This window comes from Cricetulus griseus, chromosome 2 (genome assembly GCF_003668045.3).
Source record: "Cricetulus griseus strain 17A/GY chromosome 2, alternate assembly CriGri-PICRH-1.0, whole genome shotgun sequence".
Lineage (NCBI taxonomy): Eukaryota > Metazoa > Chordata > Mammalia > Rodentia > Cricetidae > Cricetulus > Cricetulus griseus.
Window position 1 is genome coordinate 332,637,478 of NC_048595.1, and position 22,601 is coordinate 332,660,078.

General features: G+C 39.8%; 2 protein-coding genes across 4 annotated transcripts in view; one reads left to right on the top strand and one right to left on the bottom strand.

Annotated features, from left to right (window-relative positions):
- The first annotated feature begins 5,371 nt into the window (after window positions 1-5,371).
- On the top strand, window positions 5,372-15,574 carry Mocs2 (molybdenum cofactor synthesis 2). 3 transcript variants are annotated; one of them, XM_027401430.2, is made up of 6 exons: window positions 5,372-5,493; window positions 6,028-6,188; window positions 9,883-10,094; window positions 10,871-11,021; window positions 12,087-12,210; window positions 14,423-15,574. In XM_027401430.2, exons 2-6 carry the CDS (start codon window positions 6,091-6,093, stop codon window positions 14,489-14,491), a joined length of 654 nt encoding a protein of 217 aa, XP_027257231.1. In that variant the 5' UTR covers window positions 5,372-5,493; window positions 6,028-6,090; the 3' UTR covers window positions 14,492-15,574. The 3 variants fall into 3 exon arrangements, with proteins under 3 accessions (XP_027257231.1, XP_027257230.1, XP_027257232.1); XM_027401429.1 differs by having other exon boundaries at window positions 6,044-6,188; XM_027401431.1 differs by having other exon boundaries at window positions 6,044-6,188; window positions 9,967-10,094.
- Window positions 15,575-21,678: 6,104 nt separating this feature from the next.
- Window positions 21,679-22,601, bottom strand: part of Itga2 (integrin subunit alpha 2) — a 65,764-nt gene continuing 64,841 nt past the window's right edge. The window contains exons 29-30 of the mRNA XM_035438786.1: window positions 22,466-22,582; window positions 21,679-21,960 (exon numbers count right to left, since the gene is read on the bottom strand). Of these exons, the coding sequence (XP_035294677.1) occupies window positions 21,880-21,960; window positions 22,466-22,582 (198 nt within the window). The 3' untranslated portion in view covers window positions 21,679-21,879. The remainder of the gene's footprint in view (window positions 21,961-22,465; window positions 22,583-22,601) is intronic.

Consider the following 22,601-nt stretch of genomic DNA (forward strand, 5'->3'; position numbering starts at 1 on the left):
GCCAACTCAATAATATTTGTACACCTACAAGGTGTGCCATGTAAGGCATTGTGAAGCGTGCTCAATACTAGCATGTCTTTGCACTAGGGATGCATGTCTTAATAAAAATATACCTTGAGAAGTTATTAGTGTGGATTGTGTTTGAAATTTTGGGTCACATGCTAAAATGCATAATTTCATGTGGTTTTATGTAAATCTAGCCTTTCAAAAAAGTAACTATCGTGCCATCAGTTTTTCAATGGCATCAGAAATAATTTAAGGACATTATTCCAGTGTCTACTCAACTTACACCAGTCTCCAAACATCTTCAGAAATATTTCCACTGATTATAAATTCTTTTATAATCAAAGAGATATGTAGAGACAGCAATTTGAAGATCTATACTCTGTATTTTTAAACATAGCACATGATCATAGACCTCAAAGTTTTCCAGTCAGTGAAGCCAAGTGTCATCCCAGCAGGAATCCTTGATGATATGCAGTAGATTCCTAAGGTTAGATTAGATTTAATAGCTAAAAACAGATTACAGAAATGTTTCTACAGACATAAGAGTAGGCTGTGGCTAAAATGTTTGGTGAGTATTCAAATATTCAGATTAAACAAAATCTCTGAACCAGGTGATGGTAGCACAAGCCTTCAATCCTAGCACTCAGGAGGCAGAGATAGGTGGATCTCTGAGCTTGAGGCCAGCCTGGTCTACAGAGTGAGTTCCAGGACAGCCATGGCTACAGAGAGAAACCCTGTCTTGGAAAACAAACAAATAAACAAAAACAAAACAAAAACAAAAACAAAAACAAACCCAAAACAACAACAACAAAACAAAAACACCAATCTAAATACTAAAACAAACCCATATAACAAAACAAAACCAAAACCAAAATGAAAAGTCTGCAATAGGTGGATAGGTTGCATTTTAGAAACAAAAGAAAAAAATTTTTTCACTTGAGGCTCAGCTCAAGTAGAGGCTAAGCTGTTGTTTTTGCTTCCTTTCTGTGACCATGTAAAACACCCTGACCAAAAGCAACTGAGGGAAGAAAGGTTTTGTTTGGCTTGTGGCTCAAGTTTACACAGGGAGCCACAGCACAGCAGAAACCTGAGACAACTGGTCACTTCACATCCACAGTCAAGAGCAGAAGGACATGGCTGCACTGCACTGCCCATTTTCTTCTCACTGTCTTCATTCTTATAAAGTCAAGGCCCAGAATAGGGGACAGTGCCAGGACAATCAAGGGAATTCTCACAGACATGTCCACAGCCAACCTGATCTACACAATTTCTAGGAAACTCCCTTTTCAGGTAATTCAAGGTTGTGGCCTATAGATGTTTAAATTAGCCAGCACAGCAGCAATGTGCAATAGGAATGGTGGAAAGTATTTGCACAATATTAATTGGACAGGAAGTGCATGCAGTTACTTATGTATTCAGTTTGTTGGAAATTCTAATGAATAAGTACCTGGAGTCACAGGAGTGGCCAGGTCCCCTTCTCCAAGGACCACTAACTGACAGGTTCTACCTACAGAATACTCCAACTTCCCTCACTGCTTGACCCTGTCCCACCCTACAAAGTAGAAAGCGCAATCTCTGGATATGAAATCCCACCAGTCTCCACCCTGGAAAGCTCCACCCTGACAAGTTCCATCCACTTCCCAAGAAACTCTATATTCAGTTTGCTGCTGTTTCTCAACTGAGCAGAAGTCACCCTCCTGGTTCTCCCCTCCCACAATAAATCTGTGTGAGGTTTGTTGTGCAGTGTGACTTTGTAGTACTCTTTGGATACCTTTCCATTCAAGCTATAGTAGTTATGATAAACCCTGATCCTGTCAGACATTTCTGGGAACTATTATTTTGAAAAAGAAAATGAACATTTTTTTGAAAATCCATTCCTAAGATAAAGTTATCTTTATTAAATCTTAATAGATATTTTTGAGAGGAACCAAAATTCTCCGACCTTTCTAATATCACAGAATTTAGCCATTTTTAAAAATCTGGAAATAAAATGGAAGAGTCTTTATCTGAACTCATGTTTTTATTTTTAACTGAATGGCATTTTTTTATAGTACAGCTGAGAAAATGGTGGCTCTAAATACTTTTTTTAAATAATGAATTGTAACTTAAGCAAAACAATTACCTTGCTAATGAAGAGGTTTTGCTGTTCCTATTGTAATTTATTATATTCCATTCTGATCACCCATTTATGTAATTAAAATAATATCAAAGTCTTTAGCATAACATAAAAATATCCTGGTGTTACTCTTGCTTGCAATCCAGAACTTAGATAAAGGGTTGCATGCTTTTTATTCATTGGGCAATGAGAGAAAAAATGGATAGAAACTTGAAGTATAAGAGTAAAAAAAAATATAATAAGGTTTACACCACTAATAACTCAGAAATGAAACAGCAAGATTCTCAACATAATTGAGTGACAAAGATGTTATTTTTTAGCCAAGTCATTAATAAATCCATCAGAAAAAATTGAAGGTATTTTAAACTCTTATTTTAACTCCTAAATGATTTTTTAAAATTTATTTTTCAGTGCTGTGCATGTGACTTTACACTAAGTAACATTCGCAGCCCTAAGAATCTTGTAAAATAAGTGCTGTCATTATAAAAACTATGGAGAAACTTGATGTTTTGTAACTACATACTTCAATTCTGGGCAATTTTCATTAATGTTTTAAAAATAAACGACATTATTCTGATGCCATGAACACTTTAGTCTATAAACATGGTCTCATAATGAACTTTTTTATATTTAAGTGGATTAAAACTTTACTAATCTTTGTTTTTGCTATTACTGTATTACTGTGCTGTTTAGTCACACTCTTTAATGAAATCTTTCCCAAAGAAGGGGTTTTGTCATTAAGAAATTTATTTATTTATTTATTTATTTATTTATTTATTTATTTGGTTTCTCAAGACAGGATTTCTCTGTATTGCTTTGGAACCTGTCCTGGAACTTGCTCTGTAGACCAGGCTGGCCTTGAACTCAGAGATATGCCTGCCTCTGCCTCCCTAGTGCTGGGACTAAAAGTGTTCGCCACCAATGCCAGATCTTCATTTTAACTTCTGTTTTAATTAACTTCTAAAGTAAACAGCAAAATGCATGAAGTTCAAAGTATTTTAAAACTAACTCCTTAATCATACAGAATATCTTTATCACATAAGTTACTCTCCTTGTGCAGTCAGCAAAGAATTTATTTTTTATGTGGGTGGATGTTTTTCCTGTATGTCTGGGCACCACCTGTGAACCTGGTACCCAGTTAAGCCAGAGGACAGCATCAAATCCTCTTTAACTGGCATTACAGATTGTGAGCTTCCACATGGATGCTGGGAATTGAAACTTGGTCCTCTGGAAGAGCAGCCAGTGCTTTTAGCCTGTGATTCATCTCTGAGACCACCAAAGAAAGTTTTTAGTTTTTAGGAAGGGTTCTTCTTGGGTAATTTTTGAGCCCCACCCCCTATCAGGAGCAATTGGCTTTGGCCTTTATGTGTACAGTCTGGCTACATAATCACATTGAGCCATACCTTATTTCTTAACCTCTTGTACCTAGAGCTCATTGCTGTCATTGAATGCCATTGAGGAGCCGAGGGTGACAGTCACAGTTTCCTTTTTTTTTTTAGTAGGGTGTGGACATAAATCTTCAACCTTAGTGTTTCACAACTTACCGAAATATATGTTGATGTAAATTATAAATCAAGCTTATTCTCCCGCCAGTATTTCTTTTCTTTACTTTACCTGGGAACACCCACCTTGCCAACTGTTTTTCTCCTGGGTATTTATTACCCAATTTTACATTCTTATGGCTTGACACAGAAACGTGAAATGTTTCTTCCTCCTGTATTTGTTACTATTTTGGCAAATTTATTTACACAAGCATCTCCTCGGTGAGTCTTAGAGCAGGTGACTCAGCCACTCCTGGTTCCACTGACATAAAATGTTTTTTTTTGTTTGTTTGTTTTGTTTTGTTTTGTTTTTTTTTCCCCCTAGGATTACACTTGGGACACAGTTATCATAAACCTTTAGAGTCTTCTCTCAGGACTGAGTGCCCAGAGAGGGCTACTTAAATCTATGTACCTATGTCAGAGACTTGCAGCTAGGAAGTCTTGATGGAGCCACTGACTGAGAGACTACTGAGCGCCCAGAGCACTGTCAGATATGGTCCCCAGGCTGGGATAAGAACCTGAACCTCACACTGGGTGGAGAGACCGCAGAGGCGAGACCAGGGAAGGGTAAGGACACCGGGCCAGATCATCAGCTGACCTGCAGATCAGAGACCTGAAAGCCAGGGAACTGCAGCACAAAAGCCGGTTGGGGCAGAGGGAGCGGGGCGGGAGGAGAGGGACGGGGCGAAGTGTGCGCACGCGCTGTGTCCACAAACTCTGTGTGGCGCAGAGCGGAGCAGGTGGAGCATCTGGCTGCGCATGCGCCTTGAGTCAGCCGGCGCCTCTGCGGTGGTAAACCGGCTGCGGGATGGTTCCACGGTGCCAGGTAAGAGTTGGTACGCGCAGGCGAACTAGTCTGGGCTTCGGACTCCACCATAGGACAGGAGCTGCTCGGGAGGCCCTTTCTTCCCCTCCCCTCCCTGGCTCCGGGCCTTGAGCCTGCAGCTCACTGAAAGTCAAGTTCTGTCCCCGAGCTCTGGTGGTGGCCTGCAGGACCGACTCCCTTCTGAAGGCTCCTCTACGTTTTGTTTTCCTGTCATTCCTGATGATTCATTTTGACAGACACACTTTTTACAATTAGGTCGCACCAAACTAAGAATTATTGGAAGAAAATGTGTGTTCCCTATGGGTTGACAGGCCCTGGATAATTTGCAGAGCCCGTGATTATTGCGTAGAGACTTAAGCACTGAGAGACAAGTGAGCCGTTTTTTTGCTTGGTCACGTCCCTTGGTTCCCAGGCTGATTGCACAGGTTTGGCCTAGTCAGTACCAGTTTGCCCTGTAATTCAAGCCCATTTGCTTTGCTGCATGTCAAGTTTTGTGTGTTGTGTAACTTAATCGTAATGCAGACTGGAATCAAAGGTCATCTGACCACCGTGAAATGAAAGCTAGGCCTTTGCTGATTCTGTCGTTTATTTTACTTGTGTAATTCACCTCCTGACCCAGGCTCATGCTCACTGATTTATGATTTACCAAAGAATCACTTCTATGTCAATTGAAGTCAGACTTACCATGTTTTTTAAGGAAATGCATTAGGATTTAATGATGCCACACAAGCTTGTGACAGGTTTAAACAGTATGAAGAAATCAGAACTGAGTGTAAAACGTTTGTCTCAAATATGAACCCATAGATGTGTTGAAATTTTATGAGCGATTACACTTGGAAACTTCTCAGTGTGAGTTGTTTAAAGCATCCTTTCTCCTTGCAGATTGAAGTGTTGTATTTTGCAAAAAGTGCTGAAATAACTGGAGTTCGTTCAGAGACCATTTCTGTACCCCAAGAAATCAAGGCGTTGCAGCTGTGGAAGGAGTTAGAGACACTACATCCCGGGTAGTTAAAGTTGTAGAATGCATATAATGGACCCTTGAATGTTTTTAAAATGTGTAAATTATATAAATCTCTCTCTCTCTCTTTTTTTTTTTTTTTTTTTTTTTTTTTGGTTTGGTTTGGTTTTTCGAGACAGGGTTTCTCTGTGTAGCTTTGGAGTCTTGGCACTTGTTCTGTAGACCATGCCTGTCTCTGCCTCCCAAGTGCGGGTTGGGAACTTTTTATTTCTTTTTCTTTTTTTCTAAAGTTTTGAATATTGACTCCTGTCTAGTTTGGGGATATTTGTTTCTTTTCATCCAAACATTAAACTTTTCAGTGAATAGTAATCTAATCTGTCTTTGTAATCGAGTGTCTTCTTCAAGGGATGTACCCTCTACAGAATGAGAGTTAGATTCATACCTTTGTGAGTGGTGAGTTTTTTGATGCAACTGAGCAGATGTGAGGTACAGCTCACTTTACAACTTCTTCTTCTCCTCCTCCTCCTTCTCCTTTTCCTCCTCCTCCTCCTCCTTCTTTCACTTTGCAACTTCTATTCAGACTGTTTCTCTTTCAGATTGGCTGATGTTAGAAATCAGGTGATATTTGCTGTTCGTCAAGAGTATGTCGAGCTTGGAGATCAGCAACTCCTGCTTCAGCCCGGAGACGAAATTGCCATTATCCCCCCAATTAGTGGAGGATAGTGCATCGGAGCCATCTAGGTATGGGGTATCTCTTTTGTGAGGGACCTTACGCATGATAACTTGTATATGGTTTGCTGTCACTATATGTTCTTTGTGAGTCTGTCTGCACCAACCCTTTGCTGATGCTGATACAACAGTAATTGAGATAACTGCACTGATGGAAGGTAGCGATGAACACCTGTCTCCCATCACTGCTGCGATAAGCAGTTGAATGTCAGTGTGACATGTTCGTTATATTCATTTAACATTGCTTATTGAGATCTTCTTATGCTTGTATTTTGATGGTGGGGAAACAAATTCAGAGAAGTTAAAAAAAAAAAACCCTCATCTTTGGGGGCCAAGGGGGTCACTCCATCTGTAAAGTGCTTGTACAGACACGAGGTCTTGGGTTGGAGATTCAGCACCCCTGTGAAAGCCAGATGTGGCAGCATATACATTTCATTGCAGCACTGGAAGGCAGAGGCAGATGGATCCTGGGGATGTACAGGCCTGTGAGAGCCAGACTCAGTGAGAGACTCTGTTTTGAAAAATAAGGTGGAAAGTGATTGAGGGAGACACTAATGATGACATTTGGCCTCCACTCAAACATACATGCTGTTCAGGTTCATGAATATACACACACATGCCTGCACATACACACAAAACCTCGCTTTGGTCACATGGTTTAAATGTGGCCTTAGGTCATAGTGACAGAACCCAAATTTGAATTTGTCTTTGTGATACGGTCCTGCTTACTCCTTGACAAATGCGGTTGCTCAGACCTGATGCTAGCTTCCTCAGACATAAAGAAATTATACAAGTAGGGAGTGAAATGGTTAATGTCCCATTAACAAGACAGTCAACCATTGCCCAGTCAAGGTGCAGCTTCGAAGCTGTGTTGCATTGTGGCTTCACAGGCAGCTTTGCTCACTGTGGAGTGGGATGCATATTTACTTTCTTTCGGGTACTTTGGGAGCATCAAGCTTAAGGATGGAGTCAAAACAGCTTATTTTATTGTCAACTGAAGATAAACTGCAAACTATATTATTATTGATTAGAAATTCTTTAAGTTATGGGTAAAAAAAATCTGATAGGAATTTTTCCCCCTAAAACAACAGTAAATATCCTACACAGAGGCAATGGTTTGTCAGAATTAAAGACAAGTCGAAGGTGCCAGTTTTCCTCTACATCACTTTCCTGGAAAGATGTATAGCAGATGCCAGCATGTCCACACTTGGGGGTCTTAGGCCAGACAGTCTTAGGCCAGCTGTCTGGACATGAGAGGATTCCCTGTTAGAGATGGGTTTTAATTTCATATGGACATTCTGATCAGTGTATCACCATGGTAACCTCAGGGAGTGCTGCTTTTAAAAGCCTGTGCCTGTAGTTGCAGCTATTGAGAAATGTGGGAAAGATTGCTAATAGCATCATATCATGTTTGAGTGATTTGTCCTAGTGATTAGAACCTGGGGGCTATGCTTTAATAGTCTTGTACAACCAGAGGTATGAGGACTCAGTACGGTTGGAAGTACATAGGTGACCTATTTGGTTTCTGTGTTATCAGGAAAAAAAAAGTGGGGTAAGGCAGAGGTTCTCAACCTGTGGGTCACGATCCTTTTGGGAGTGAATGACCCTTTCACAGGGGTAACATATCAGGTACCCTGCATATTAGATGTTTACATTGTGGTTCATAACAGAGGCAAAATTAAAGTTATGAAATAGTGATGAAATAATTTTATAGGTGTGGGTCACCGCAACACGAGGAACTGTATTGAAGGGTCACAACATTGGGAAAGTTGAAGACCACTGGTGTAAAGGAGCTAAGCCCCTCCATTGGCACATGGAGATATGAGAAATCCTGGGAGTCAGTTGGATAACAGGGAAACAAACACTGGATTAGGAGTTCTTAGATTCTCAGGACTTTGAACATGTCTGTAGTGACTTCTCTGAGCCTTCTTTAATTTTTCTAATCAGATGAACTGTCATGGGATTTCTAATTTTGCTTCTCATGACCTCTTACCTGGCCAGCCTTAGGCTAGCCTCTCCCCTTTACTCCTGTGCTTCTAGGCACATCATATTCTTGATCGTAGCAGAGTCTTGAAATTTGCCACTCCCTTTTGTTACCTACACCCTGTTCCTTTTCTTCATGTGGTTACTTCTTATCTCTCAGGTCTCAACTTTGAACATTACCTCTTTAGAGAGACCTTTGGGATCCCTTTATCTGCAATAGTTTCAGAGACCTGTTTGAGAAATTCATTTATTTGTATTAAGTTATCTCGATGTGGTAGGTTTGTGATACCTCTCTCTCTCTCTCTCTCTCTCTCTCTCTCTCTCTCTCTCTCTCTCTGTGTGTGTGTGTGTGTGTGTGTGTGTGTGTGTGTGTGTGTGTGTGTGTGTGTGTGTTTGTACACATGCCACAGGATGCATGGGAGGTCAGAGGACAACTTGTAGTAGTTGACTTTCCTTCCACCATATATGTCCTGAGCTTGAAACTTGGTAGTTAGGCTTGATGACAAGTACTTTTCTGGCCGTGTGGTTCTTCATTGGTTTGCTTCTCATAGTCACTTATGAGCAATCTGAGGCCAGGAGACTGTGCTTTTGTTCCCTGAAGACCTGTGCCTAGGGTAGTCTCTGGCCCTTAGAATTTCTATTTCTGTGGTGAACACCATGACCAAAAGCAAGTTGGGAACAAAAGAGTTTATGTCTGCTTACAACTCTCAGGTTGTACTCCACTGCTGAGGGAAGTCAGGACAGGAACTCAAGGCTGGAACTGAAGCAGAAGCCATGGAGGAGTGCTGCTTACTGGCTTGTTCCTCATGGCTTGCTTATCATGGCTTGCTTTGACCACTTTCTTAGAGCACCTAGGACCACTAGCCTAGGGGTGACACTTTGCCACAGTGATCTGGGTCCTCTCATATCAATCATCAATCATCAATCAAGAAAATGCCCCCCAGACTTACCTAAGCCAATCTGGTGGGGGCAGATTGAGGTTCCTTCCCCCAAGATAACTCTAGCTTGTATCAAGTTGACATGAAACTACCCAGCATAGTATAAGCATATGGCTTTGCATAGTACTGTTTGATGAATAAATGAAAAACTAGAAAAGACTTTACACAATACCTAGATAATAGGAGGTCACACTTGTTACCTTCTTTCCTCCTTGTCTTACTAGGCTTAAGCCAGATTGTGAAGGGCTCCTTGTTCCAATGGAATCATCATCCCTTCTCTTTTCCCTTTTCTTCCTTGAATAAAGGAAAAGGGCATTCTAGGTGTGGGGCTCAGCTGCATAGTGATGTGGGCTTGGTTACATAGTGGTAAATGATGTTCTAGGTGGTATGGGGCTTGGTTATATAGTGGTTGTTCTAGGTGGTGTGGGGCTTGGTTATATAGTGGTTAGTGATGTTCTAGGTCGTGTGGGGCTTGGTTACTTAGTGTTTCCTGATGTTCTAGGTGAGGGGTTTGGTTACATTGTGGTTAGTGATGTTCTAGGTGGTACGGAGCTTGGTTACTTAGTGGTTAGTGATGGCATACATACAGATGAAAGTGGTGATAGCTCAGTTGTATTGTGATGAGAGAGATGAGCAATAATTACATTCTTGGGGGTATTTTGGCACATGATAGGGATCATGCCCATGTTGAATTCCTGTAGACTCATGAGGGATAGTAGTAGTTGTATTAGTTTGTTAAAACTTTGGACTTATCACTCAAATCCTCCTCTTTCCACCTGCTATAGAAAAAGTGGACATGGAAACCACATAAAAGTGGAATGTGTTGCTTCTGACATTCTTGCTGAGGGCTGCTGCTGTCTTGTTTCTAGGGAAGATGTGGACGAGGTTGAAGAGAAACCTAAGGACATAATACAGTTCAGTGCCAAGAAGCTCTCAGTGGATGAAGTCTCACAGTTGGTGATCTCCCCGCTGTGTGGTGCGGTGTCTCTCTTTGTAGGTGAGTTTGTGATGATCTCTGCTTCTTCAGAGTAAAAACCAGTGAGTGCCTTCCATGTTAGTGTCAGCAGTCAAAGGACACAGAGTACCTTCCATGTTAGTGTCAGCAATCAAAGGACACAGAGTGCCTTCCATGTTAGTGTCTGCAGTCAAAGGACACGGAGTGCCTTCCATGTTAATGTCAACTGTCAAAGGACAAAGAGTGCCTTCCATGTTAGTGTCTGCAGTCAAAGGACACAGAGTGCCTTCCATGTTAGTGTCAGCAGTCAGAGGACACACAGTACTGAGTGGCAAACTAAGACTGCCATGTAAGTGGACAGAAATTCTTCAGTTTTAGTTTTATCTTGGTTACTTTTTGATTAACAAGCTGTATTAAATTACAGGGATAATAAAGGCATGATAAAAGTAAACCCTAAGAGAGAAATTTTGCACTTTCCAAATATTGAGCTAAAATGTCTCTGTTGATAATACTGGGAACACAGATATTTTCCTGGAAAGAAGAGGAACACAGCTTGTTTGGGTATATGAATGCTTTCAGAGAGCTTGCTTAATTATTACTATTTCCTGATCATCTTGGAGATAATTAACTTTTGTTCTCCTAGTCAAGTTTTTCTTGTATAAAATTTAAAGTAGGTTTTAGACAAATGTACACCACTTATTTGTAAGTTAGAAATAATCCTTTTTTAAAAAAATGCTATAATGTAATGTATTTCTATTATAGGAAAAAAATCTTAGTTTCACTATGTGATTATGTTGGTTTTTTCTTTTTCTTTTTAGGGACTACAAGAAATAACTTTGAAGGCAAAAAAGTCATTAGTTTAGAATATGAAGCATATCTACCGATGGCAGAAAATGAAATCAGAAAAATTTGTAGTGACATAAGGCAGAAATGGCCAGTCAGACACATTGCGGTGTTCCATCGACTTGGGTAGGATTTCCTTATCTTTCAAATGTTGTGTATGGTTGTCTGTATATTGATACTGACTCAGACTCTCCCTTACTGAGAAAGGAAGGCTTGTCCCCACACCCCATCCCTGTCCTTCCTGCCCCCACCCCCCTAGGACAACAGAGAAGGCTCCCACATCTGCCTTGGCTGCTTGTTGGATTGCAGCTTTGGATGCCCTCGTACCCGCTTTTGCTTTAATGAAATTTAACCGCCAAGACCTTCAGGTCCTGGCCTGCTTGCCTGTGGGAATGTCTCTTAAATCCTTGAGGCCTTTAGACAGTTGTTCTGGGCTCTGGGCTTCATGTATTTTGAAAGTTGGCTACAGATCTGAAGCCATTAAAAACAATTCATTTTTCATACCACCAAAAAGAATGGCATTCCAGGATTTTAGAAGAAGCCAGCAGTTAAGACATCTGTCATTATTTTGTTATTAGTTATAATTTTATTACTAACTGCTAATTCTACTGGGTGTTGCCAATCCTGTTGCTTAAGATTAATTGATATTTATTATTTTTAATTGTATGTTAAGTGTACACGGTCACTTTAGTCTTTATATACTATCTTATACTGTACCTTTTTTTGAATTAGATATCTGTTGAATTAGAGTAGTGGTTCTCAACCTATGGGTCACGACCTCTTTGTGTACTCTTTCACAGAGGTTGCCTAAGAACATTGGAAAACACAGATATTTACATTTCAATTCATAATAGTAGCAAAATTACACTTATGAAGTGCCAAAGAAAATAATTTTATGGTTGGGGGTCACCACAACATGAGGAACAGTATTGAAGGGTCACAGCATTAGGAAGATTGAGAAACATTGAATTAGAGAGAACCTTTTCTTCTTAGTCCCCATCCAAGTTTTATGGATAGAAGCTAATTTCCACTGATCTTAACTGACATAAATTCTCATTTTCTAGTTAAACTAGATACTCAAAAAAAAAAAAAAAAAGAATTACATACATACATATTGTCCCACCTTCTTAGTGGTTTCTTTAATATGTGAATTGGGAGATGTTGGTAATTTTCTTCGTCATCTTGTTACAGTTTGGTTCCAGTGTCAGAAGCAAGCACAATTATTGCTGTGTCCTCAGCTCATAGAGCCGCATCCCTTGAAGCTGTGAGCTATGCCATTGACTCTTTGAAAGCCAAGGTGCCCATATGGAAAAAGGTAAGTGAGGACAATACCTCATTTTGCCATGTGGACATGATTTTATTTATAGATCAAGGATGTTGATGAAGAATACATTCAGAATTTGGCTTCATATGCCTTGTATACCTGTAGAATCTTGTTTTCCTTATAGTGTGTTTATGTAGAGCTGTTTTCCAAGTTTAAGCATAAACAGATATGCCCCAAGGAACGCATGGTGTAGAGAAGGCCTCCGTGAGTGCTGGCAGTTAAAATTACTAATCCATACTGTTTCTGCGCTCCATAAGGCAATCTCTTTCAGTTAGGACTATTTGACTAGAGGTCTTTCTTTGGAAAGTGACAATAATGTTGGCCGCTTAGTCTGGATAAAATAGAAATCCCTTAAGGCAAAAGAGCCTTTATCTAGTGGTTTTTTTCTCAGGGTGGGGAGTGTATATCCTATGTATATACACATACGTGTGTGTGTGTGTGTGTGTGTGTGTGTGTGTGTGTGTGTGTGTGTGTGTGTGTGTATGTATGTGTGTATATAATATATATGATAAAAGCCTTAATAGGACATTCTGTTGTGTTTTCTGCCAGTAAGTCAAGCTAAACAAGAATACAAGAATGAAGAATTCTCTGGTTAATGGAGCATTCTGAAGGGACAACCCCCCCCACACACCTCCACAGCCCTCTCCCTAAACACCCCCCCTCCCCAGAATGTAGCAGCATTGAGCAGACAGTTCTACACTTGGAAATCTTGGAAATGTATACTTATGCATCTGAGTCTAGAACTCCCAAGTTGCCCTCAACAGTGTGGCTGTTCCCAAAGCTGAGGAACTAATGCCAGCTCAAAGGATCAGAAGAGCCACACAGGGCCAGAACTGTCCTCAAAGGAGTGGCTGGCCTCAGTCAGTGGGAAGGATGATCAAGTGGGATACTGAACCAGGGTCTGGGAAATTGAGTGGACATGTTTTCTGGGTGAATTTTGATCCTCTCTGTGGGCTAAAGAGTTTAGGAACTACTTTGGGATTACGGGATAGGTTATGTGTAAAGACTTCATGATTCTGAGAGAATGGGAGGCAAGCCTGCAGGAGGGAGAGGACTTAAGAGCATCCCCAATGAGGTTCAAGTCAGATGGCAAAGATAGCTTTCTTCACTGGAGAGGAGGGGACAGACAAGACAGCTCATGGAGGCCTAGCTCTGCAACCAAGAGCAAGAGGCAGGAGTGGGCATGTACCCTCACTTTATGCTTCCAGGAATAGTTGGATTTTCTATTTGCTTTTCCTGGTTTTTAGAGGAGTGGGAATGTACAGGTGCTCAGAGACAGTTAAGTAAAGCAGGAAACCCAGACCTCATGCAGAAACAGACACAAGGCATTAGTGACCCACCCCATGATATGCAGTGTAGACCTTTCAGACCAAGGATATAAAATGACTGTTGTAAGGAAACTGAGAAAACCCAGGAAAAGCAATTCAGCAGTTTAGTAGAGAGGATGAGAGAGACAGGAAGGGAGGGAATGGAGAGGGGGCAAGGGAGGGAATGAGAGAGGGGACAAGAAGAGGGGAGAGGAAGGGGAGAAAGGAGAAGAGAAGAGTCTTAGAGGTGAAAACTACGGAATGAATTTAAGGGCAGTTGAATCTGGATTTCTCACACTGTAGAGATGAAATCTGGCCAGTGTGGGAAGAGACAGTGACTTTCCTCTTCCTTTTGGGTTGTCTGAGTTCCAATCTGATTCTTTGCCTAGTTCACAATTGAAGATTATCTGAGACACAGGAAAGAGGGCTGCAGGCAGGTAGAGGGGACTGCATAGAGGTCACAGGGGACTGCAGAACATGCCTGTTTAAACACTTCCCAGCTAGTCATGTAACTTCACAGCTGGTGGAAGTCCAGTCCACCTCTAATTTTAGGAACATCCAAGTAGTTGAGTTTGGAAATAAAAAAGGATTAAAGCTAAAGACTGCATTTTCTCATTCATAATTTAGCTCTGGATAAATAAATAGAGATGAAAGAGGTGGGTGGTCCAGATGGAATTGTTTACTCTTTCCTATAGTTGCATCTTGTCTTGTGACAGCTTCTGGCCTGTCATCTGTGTTTGTGTTCTTGGTGCCTCATGGAAGTGTCACTTAGATTGGTAAAAGGGGTGGGTGGTAGCAGTAGTTGTACTATTCTCTTGTCTGACTTGTTCGAGTGTGTTTTATTCTCTCTTGTTAACATGATGCATTTTGATATCTACTGTGGTTTTGTTTTCTAGGAAATATATGAAGAATCAGCATCATCTTGGAAAAGAAACAAAGAATGTTTCTGGGCAGCTGGTGATTAGTCACTTGATTTTTTGGTACTCTAAGTCTTAAATGTGGTAAATAATCTTAGGTTATGCCAATGGAGGAATAGCAGAATGCATGAGTGTGTGAGATGAGGAGCTGTCTAAAGATGGGAAAAAATGGCTTACTTTAAATATGAGATAAGGTGTCTGTGCTAGAGCATCCTTCAGTGACTAACTCCTAATTGTAGTCAACTCACAATGAGCTCTGGCCTTCCTTCTACAGTCAATTGTCCCAGGAAGACCTCTCTGTCCCACAGTGTATTGACAGCCTTGTTGTTAAGCATGTATTACAAAAAATTGGCAGGATCAGAAAGTCATTGTCAGTTTTGATAATATATATTTTACGTAACCTAAAAGTGAAGCTAAACAAATCATGATTCAAACAGCTTAAAAGTAGATCTTGTTTGTTTATAGTCATCGATAATACCTAAGAAATTTTATATCACAGAGACTGCTATGACTTCAGAATCTATAATTATACAATAAAGCTTTTTATATTTCATTAGTTATCAGTATTCTTATGTCTGTACAAACTAGCATAAAATTGTTGTAAAACTAACTAGTAGCAAAGAGGTTTGCATTAATATGGTGTCTGATGTTTAAAAGTTGGCTCACAACTATTTAGAGAGATTATGTAATAATTTATTAAAGTAATTTGGATAGTTTTCATAATGTTTATATAACATTAGCCTATGTGAAGTTATTACTAAAGAAATTAAATTTTCTGCAAGATTATTATACCAAACATCTAGTTTTTGATTGATCAAGCTGTCATGGCAGGTTTGAGTGTAAAAGTCTCAGACAATTTGTTTTGAATTTTTTGGCTTTATTGACTTATAGTTGACAAGAAAAATATAGTTAAGTTCTATAATGTGGTGTTAAGATGCTTGTGTTGTAATGGAATCATCACAACCCAAATGAATAACACATATGTCACTTCATATAGGTTCAATGTGGGTGGGAGCTTAAGGAGCATTCTGAGCTCATAAAGAATTAAAATATCAACATAATTGGATAATTGACATCATCATAGAATTAGGAACATTTATACTAAGAATAAAAACTACTTGTAAACACTTACACTGAAGGGTTTTTTTCTTTTTTCTTTCTTGGCAAGTAGCTTAGTAATCCTATTTATTATATTCAGGAAAACCACATTTTACCTAATTAGTTCATATGTTCAACAGATGGTTTCTGAAAGCCTATCATATGACAGACTTCCACCCCTATCCCCACCTTTATTATCATAAGAAGATTATTTGTCCTGATGGCTGTGAGCAACAGAAGAGCCATGCATCCTCAAGGACCTCTTGGTTACTTGGTCTCTTTTCCTTGGTGCACCCCTAAGGATTGCATCAGAAGGTTACTTGGAAGAGAGAAAAGTCTGTACCCACTTCCATTAGTGTCTGGGGTCATCTGTATAGGTCAGCCTTCTCACTTTAGAACCTCCCTGTCCTTCCCCAAGCTTTAGTCTGCATCTGTGGGGGATCAAGAGCTGGGTGTTGGAGTCTGTTACCCTAACCCTGAAACCACATTAGGTTACTGGGCCACTGTGTATTTTGCAACCCTGGTGTTAATGTGTTGCATTTAATGTTAATGCAAGATGCTTTCACGTTTTAAGATATCTCTACTACTGCTGAGAGTGGCGGTGCACACCTTTAATCTCATCACTAGAGAGGGTCTCTGTGATCCAACATAGTAGCTAGCCTTCCTCCTCACCTCCCATCTTGCTCCAGGCTTGCAGCTTTGCTCTAGCTGGTGTCGGCAAACTACTCCTGCTTCCTTTAGGTTGTTCTGAGACTTATGCACTTTGCTTCTTTCCTTTGTTCCAATCTCTGAGTGTTATTTGCACAGAGGGCCTGTCACAGACTTCCCTGATTAAAAGTAGAATCCTGTCCATTTCCTGTGCTTATGTTTTGTTATGGTAACTGATGTTCTATGAAGTACTACATCAGCAATTTATCACCATCATTAGCTTCAACTCCTTGAGATCAAGGGCTTTGTCACCAAAGTACATGAGCTTATAGTATTCACTCAGATATTTGTTGGATGAATGCTGGTGCTGTTGGTTTCCCATACTGTGTCTCCAATTAAACACTCCTGACATATAAGTTGTACCACATGCAGATATGAAAAAGCATCTAGTTAAATGAACCAGTGGGCAAATGTAGCTACTCTATTCCACTGTGTCGTAATTAGTGGAATCATCCAGCAGAGGGCAGTAGATCCAGCCCTATAACTGTGACTAGAACCAAAAAGTTGAGTTTAGTATAGCCATTCTATAAGGCTAGAGTAGTTCTTATATGTGACCTAGTGTTTAATCCTTAATTGGTATCTTATTTAAAAATTAAGGGTGAGGAGCAGATTTTTAGAGAAATTTTGTTTGTAGTCTTTAATACTAATATAGAACAGTAAAAGGAATCAATTACCTTTTTTAAATGAGTAAATACAAAATTATTGTACAGTTATCTGTATGGGAAAAGATGATGGTTTTAATACAGGTTTTAAAATGCCATCAATGAGAAGGGGAAGTGGGCATAAAGGCCCACTCTGACCAATAAGCTATTTGCAATTGATCCTTGCCAGGAATTGGGAAGTTAATAGACTGTCATTTCATCTGTCAACCACACCCCAGGGCAGTCCTGTGCCCAGGAGTAGTTGGCCAACACAAAATGGATTCCATTGTTTTGGTGCTGTTTTATTTGTTCCATTTTTTGAGGGGGGTGGGGAGAGGAGAAACAAAACCGAAGTTGGATGAGTAGGGGGATGGGAGGGCCCAGAAGAATCGAGGGAGGGGAAAGCATGTGGTCAAATACATTGTCTAACATTTTTAATAAAAAAGTAATATAGGTCTTTCCATAAAGAAAATAAAAAAAAAAACAATGACAACAAAATGTTCTTTCTTCTGGCTTATCTCGTAAGCACATGTTTTTCTATAGAAGGCTGTCAATTTTGGGGTGGGAATTCACCATGAAGGAATGCCTGATACCTGAATAGGAGATGATTTATCATTGATACAGATGGTGACACAGTCACAGCCTATCTGAGCATTGCAGTGGACTGCTCTGCATTAGCAAGCGCAGTCTGCAAACTTAAGTCCATTTAGCTTTAGTTCTTCATTTTGTTCATTTCAGTGTGTATAATTTTTTTCTTAACATTTAAGTCACCTCCCGCTTCATATTAAAATGTTTTAACTGTGCTTTGATTTTCTACCAGACCAGAAACTTAGGCTACTGACAGCCAGAGTCTTCTTAAATTGAATCTTGAATGTGTTCTGAAGCAAAAGTAGTCCCTAAGACATATTGAAATTTGTAACTTTGTAATAAAAATCCACATAGAGTAGCTTACTTTCAAAACAATTTTAATGATATTTAATGACAGAATATGAAAATAACAATTTACAATTAAATAAAGCTTTTCTGTCTGGTCCTTGTGCTTTGATATCAGAGAAGCTTTTATTTATGTCAATTACTGCAATTTGATTGTCTCTAAGAAATCAAATAAATTCACCAAGTTGGTGTACAACAAATACATTCATCTTATTTACTTTTGGTGGACAGAAAAATGACAAAACATACTTAATTCAAACCTGTACCATTACATCTTACCAAGATTACTCATCTAATCATCATGTGTGAAGTAAGATAATCTCCTCCTTTAAAAATAGACAATTCTAATATAGTTGTGCAATATATACATTTACATTTTGGCTTCAGTTGCCAAAGTCAAGTACAAACAGTACAATATGTATTTACACAATGACTACATCTTTATACTTTAAAATTCAAAGTGGTAAATATTTCACTCCCAAATTTGCCCCCATGTTTATCTTCTAACTCTAGATGTTTACTCTTCCATGTTAATGAAAATGAACATTCCTGGGTGTACATGAAGGACATAGTCCTAGGAGATTGTATACAGAATTGTTCTGTGTGAAAGGAGCTGGGAGCCCTACTGAGAGTCCCACCTTCTATTTAATGGAATCTTAATGAGATTGTCACATGTTAGGTTGCAGCGCTTTGTCAGGATAGACACAGTATGACATTATACTTTATAATTTAGAGTAATCACTGTGCACCTATCATAAAATGGCTTTCATTTTCTTTATTCTTCACAGTTAAAAGGCAAGTTTCACTGTTTTATAAAGTAACACTGCTAGCTAGAAAAATATCTGTTCAGTTAGGCATTCCTAGTTTGCTGTGAAGATGAGCAGTACATAATTTTAAGTGAATCCAGTATCTTTATTACACTATTTTACCTTGCTGCTGTTTATAGAATTGTGTGGTTACCAAGCAGGAAGCGACTCAGGTTTTTAAGATCACATTTTGTGATATACCATTTATGAAATGGAAATTTTAACCTGACATCTCTTGAGTCCTATACTTACTTTTAAATCAAAGGTATGATTGAATGGACTACATAACTTCCTTTCAAACACTGCCTACCCGCCAACCCCTCCCCCAATAATTTCTTGAGAACATTCATCTTTGCTTAAAATTTCTTGAAAAATACAGGAGTCCTTTAGTAAACACTGGGCATGGGACTCAATGGGGACATTTGTTATTGTCATGACTGTGGGGGAAGATGCAATCTGTCCCTGAGTTGGTAGAGGTAATGGATGCTGTGTCAAACCCTGTAAGGAACAAGACAGCCCCTCCCCTCATAGAACTACCTGCTCCAAAATTACAGTATTGCTAAGGTCACAGACCCTGGGCTAGTGTGACAAATGGTTTAGAGACTGTGTCAGGGTCTTAGTTGTAACCCAGCCTTACCCCTTAAAAACTGAAAGTCAAGGCTCATCAAAGGTCTCAAGCTCTGTGTGTATAGGAGTAGATAACCCCAGTTTACTGCCTGTAGGAGGAGAGGAAGGCAGTAAAATAAAGGAAAGGTGTGCCATGGGCACTGATAAAGCACACTAGAAAGCTAGTGTGTGTGTGTGTGTGTGTGTGTGTGTGTGTGTGTGTGTGTGTGTGTGTGTGTGTGTTAGGCTAACATAGCATGTGAAGTATTCTCTATGAACCTAATGACTGTTTTCTCCAGTCTAAAAGAAAATTTTGGTTAGAATGACCCACTGACTCTACACAGCTCTTAAAAGAACTGGTCTCTGGATCTACTAAGAGAGTATCAAGCTGTTTTTGCGGTGCCTCCCTGACATTTACGGCTAATACTTTTCCCCTTCCATTTGTCTGGCTTTATCAAGAATGAAGTAAGCCACTAACTGGTCCAATTAGCTCTGGACCGACACTCAGGAGCCTGGCCATCCATACACACACGGGCAAGCTGTTTTTCCTCTGACCTCTCTGGTTTCCATTCTCAGATGTTGTGCAGTAGGAAATCCTTATGGTAACTTCTAACACTGAGTCACTTCTGAGCCTCCCCCCCCCCACTTCCCCTTTCCTAAGGAGAACAATGAAGTTCCTAGCGGTTAAGGATTGGGCCAAAGCTTCATGCATATAGTGTGTGACAGAGTGGTTTCTACTGTTGTTCCTTGAACCCCTTTCTTCTGGCTCTCTTCTGGAGAATGTATAGGCTCAGAAATAAGCTGCAAAGGGTGGAGAAGGTACAACTCCCTGGAGTGCAGCCTCTTTACATCACCATGACTGGCTGCTTGTCAAAAGGAGGACCTTGGGCTTTCGACCAGCCTGACCTAGTGAGAGTTTAAAGACTTAATGCATAGTTTTGCCTGCCTGAGTCAAGCACAGATGGCACACCTACATTAGTGGTTTCAGCTGCTCCTCTAATCTACAAATCCCTGAGCTGTTCCAATTCCCTTATTTATAACTGCTACAGCTACACATCCAGGCTTGGTTTTCTTTCTTGTGTAGCAACAAATGAAAACAGTCCCCTAAAGCTAAGGAGTGTGGAGAGTAATCACAGGTGTGTGGACTAAACAGGGGTCTCTCTCATCCCAACACCTGGGGTGGTGTGTGGGTGGTGTGTTGGGATTCATGGTGTGGGAGATGGGGCTGGCAGATAAAGGAAAGTGATAACTGCTGGAGAGAAAGGCAGGCCCCTTCTGTCATTAAGGGCAGTAGGGAAGGGGAGACATGGGAAGCAGTTAGCAAAATAAATTGTTCATCTCTAGCAAATGCACTAGGTTCCTCCCAGCTAGCTAATCAACTGAAAGAGAACTCTTGCTATTCCTAGAAGGAGTGCCCCTCCCCCTTTCCTTTGGCAAGGGATGGTCCCAGCAGACAGTTATACTATAAATTTGTAACAGTATAGACAGTATAGGTTACTAGTAAATTTTCATGTTTTGGCTTTTGAACTGGCCCTTGCCCAGCATAATGTTTTCTTTAGTAGGTCGTATATTTATTTTCAAATATATATATATATATATATATATATATATATATATTCTGTATTTCTCTTGATAATTCAAGCATGTTTATAGTAAGATAGGACTCAGAAGAGGCAGTCAGGGCCTGAAAGAAAGCAGTAAGTTTTATTTTTTTAAGATCCTGCTAAGTGAGCACTCTATGATTAAGCTATGCCCCAGCATCATTTCACCTTTTGCTTTTAGACAGGATCTCCTTAAGTTGTTCAGGATAGCCTTGAATTCACTGTACAATTCAGGGAGACCGCGGCCTCAGACTCCTGTCTTAATTTCTCCGGTAGCTGAGATTACTGTCCTGCAATAGCAGAACCTTTTTTTTTTTTTTTTTTTTTTTTTTTTTTTTTTTTTTTTTAAAGAAACTAGTTTATAAATAAGATTGTCATTTAACAGTGTCCTCTATGGCAACCATGGATGAGCAGCATAAATTGAAAAAAACAATCTATGCTGGTTTTCTCTCTTTTTAACAAACATTAATATTTATTATAGTAATATAGTTATATATATGTGGAAGTACTCAGTATTATATATATTATCTACAATATAAGTTATGTCACAGTTTTATATATACATATATGTAATATGTACTTATATATGCTATATTGATAATATATAACATACATAATATGTGTTATGCATTATATACATATCAGGTACTTTCCACTTTTTCTGATACTGTTAATTAAATTAAAAAGAGCATTCCCCATGCACTTTACCACCCCCCCATATGAAAATGTTACAATTTTCTTGAAGGCTTGTCATGCATAAATACATCCCATCTTCCTGACACAATAAATGTTAGCATGTAAACACTGGACTAGCCAGTCTAGAGATTACTCTGTTTTCCTTTCTATATAATGTCTTTGGTCTTCCTAGCCCTAACCACCACCCACAATGTCTTCTTCCCCAACTGACCAGCAGTTACTCTAAAATTATCAGGCTAGTTTCCCTGTTAAATTATTTAAAGCTGGACTGTAAGAGAAATCCATTCACCACACAGTGAACCCTAGCAGGGATGTCGCCAGCCACCATGCCGTGGTGTCGCGGGGGTTTAGCTGTTGAGTTCTGTGGTCTCATCCGTCTCATCTGGATTTTGGATTATTTTTTTATATTGTCTTTTGAAGAAGCCAAGCTGTAAGGTGACAACATAGCCTGTTACCACCCTGTGACTACAGTTACCTTTGATCATTACCCAACAAGCATATCTATTCTCACGGCACTGTGCCCAGAAAAAGAATGACATTACCACCCATGACTTCCTCAGCATGTGCCTTTGACCTGCTTTGTTGCCCATTTATCTGCAGCCCATCTGACTGCCTGCAGGTTTAGAGGGACTGGTGCAGAGGCTGCTGGCTAATGTCTGAGCACCCATATGTTGAGGAACTTTATGTCCAGAGAGTTAAGTTTCATTGTACGAAATTGAGTATCTGTCATAGCTATTTGAAACTGAACAAAATGTTCAGGGTGCTGGGTGACAGGGAGGTTAAAACAAAAACCAAGTCCTTATTGGATTTTCAAAGACTTGAGTAAGAAAGTAAAAACATCCTTGTATTTCTTTTCTCAATGGCAAGACATTCCATGCCATGCAACACAGGGGCCTTTGGTAGTACCACATTTTAGCCATGAAGTTTGCTTACCTTCCACAAACCTGCAACCAGAGCCAGCAGCAAGAGGATCCCAGCAATTATGCTTCCTATTATAACCCCTGTTGGTACTTCTGCTTTCTCAGTGGGTTTCATTATCATAAGGGGAATCTGTAAATGCATACACATG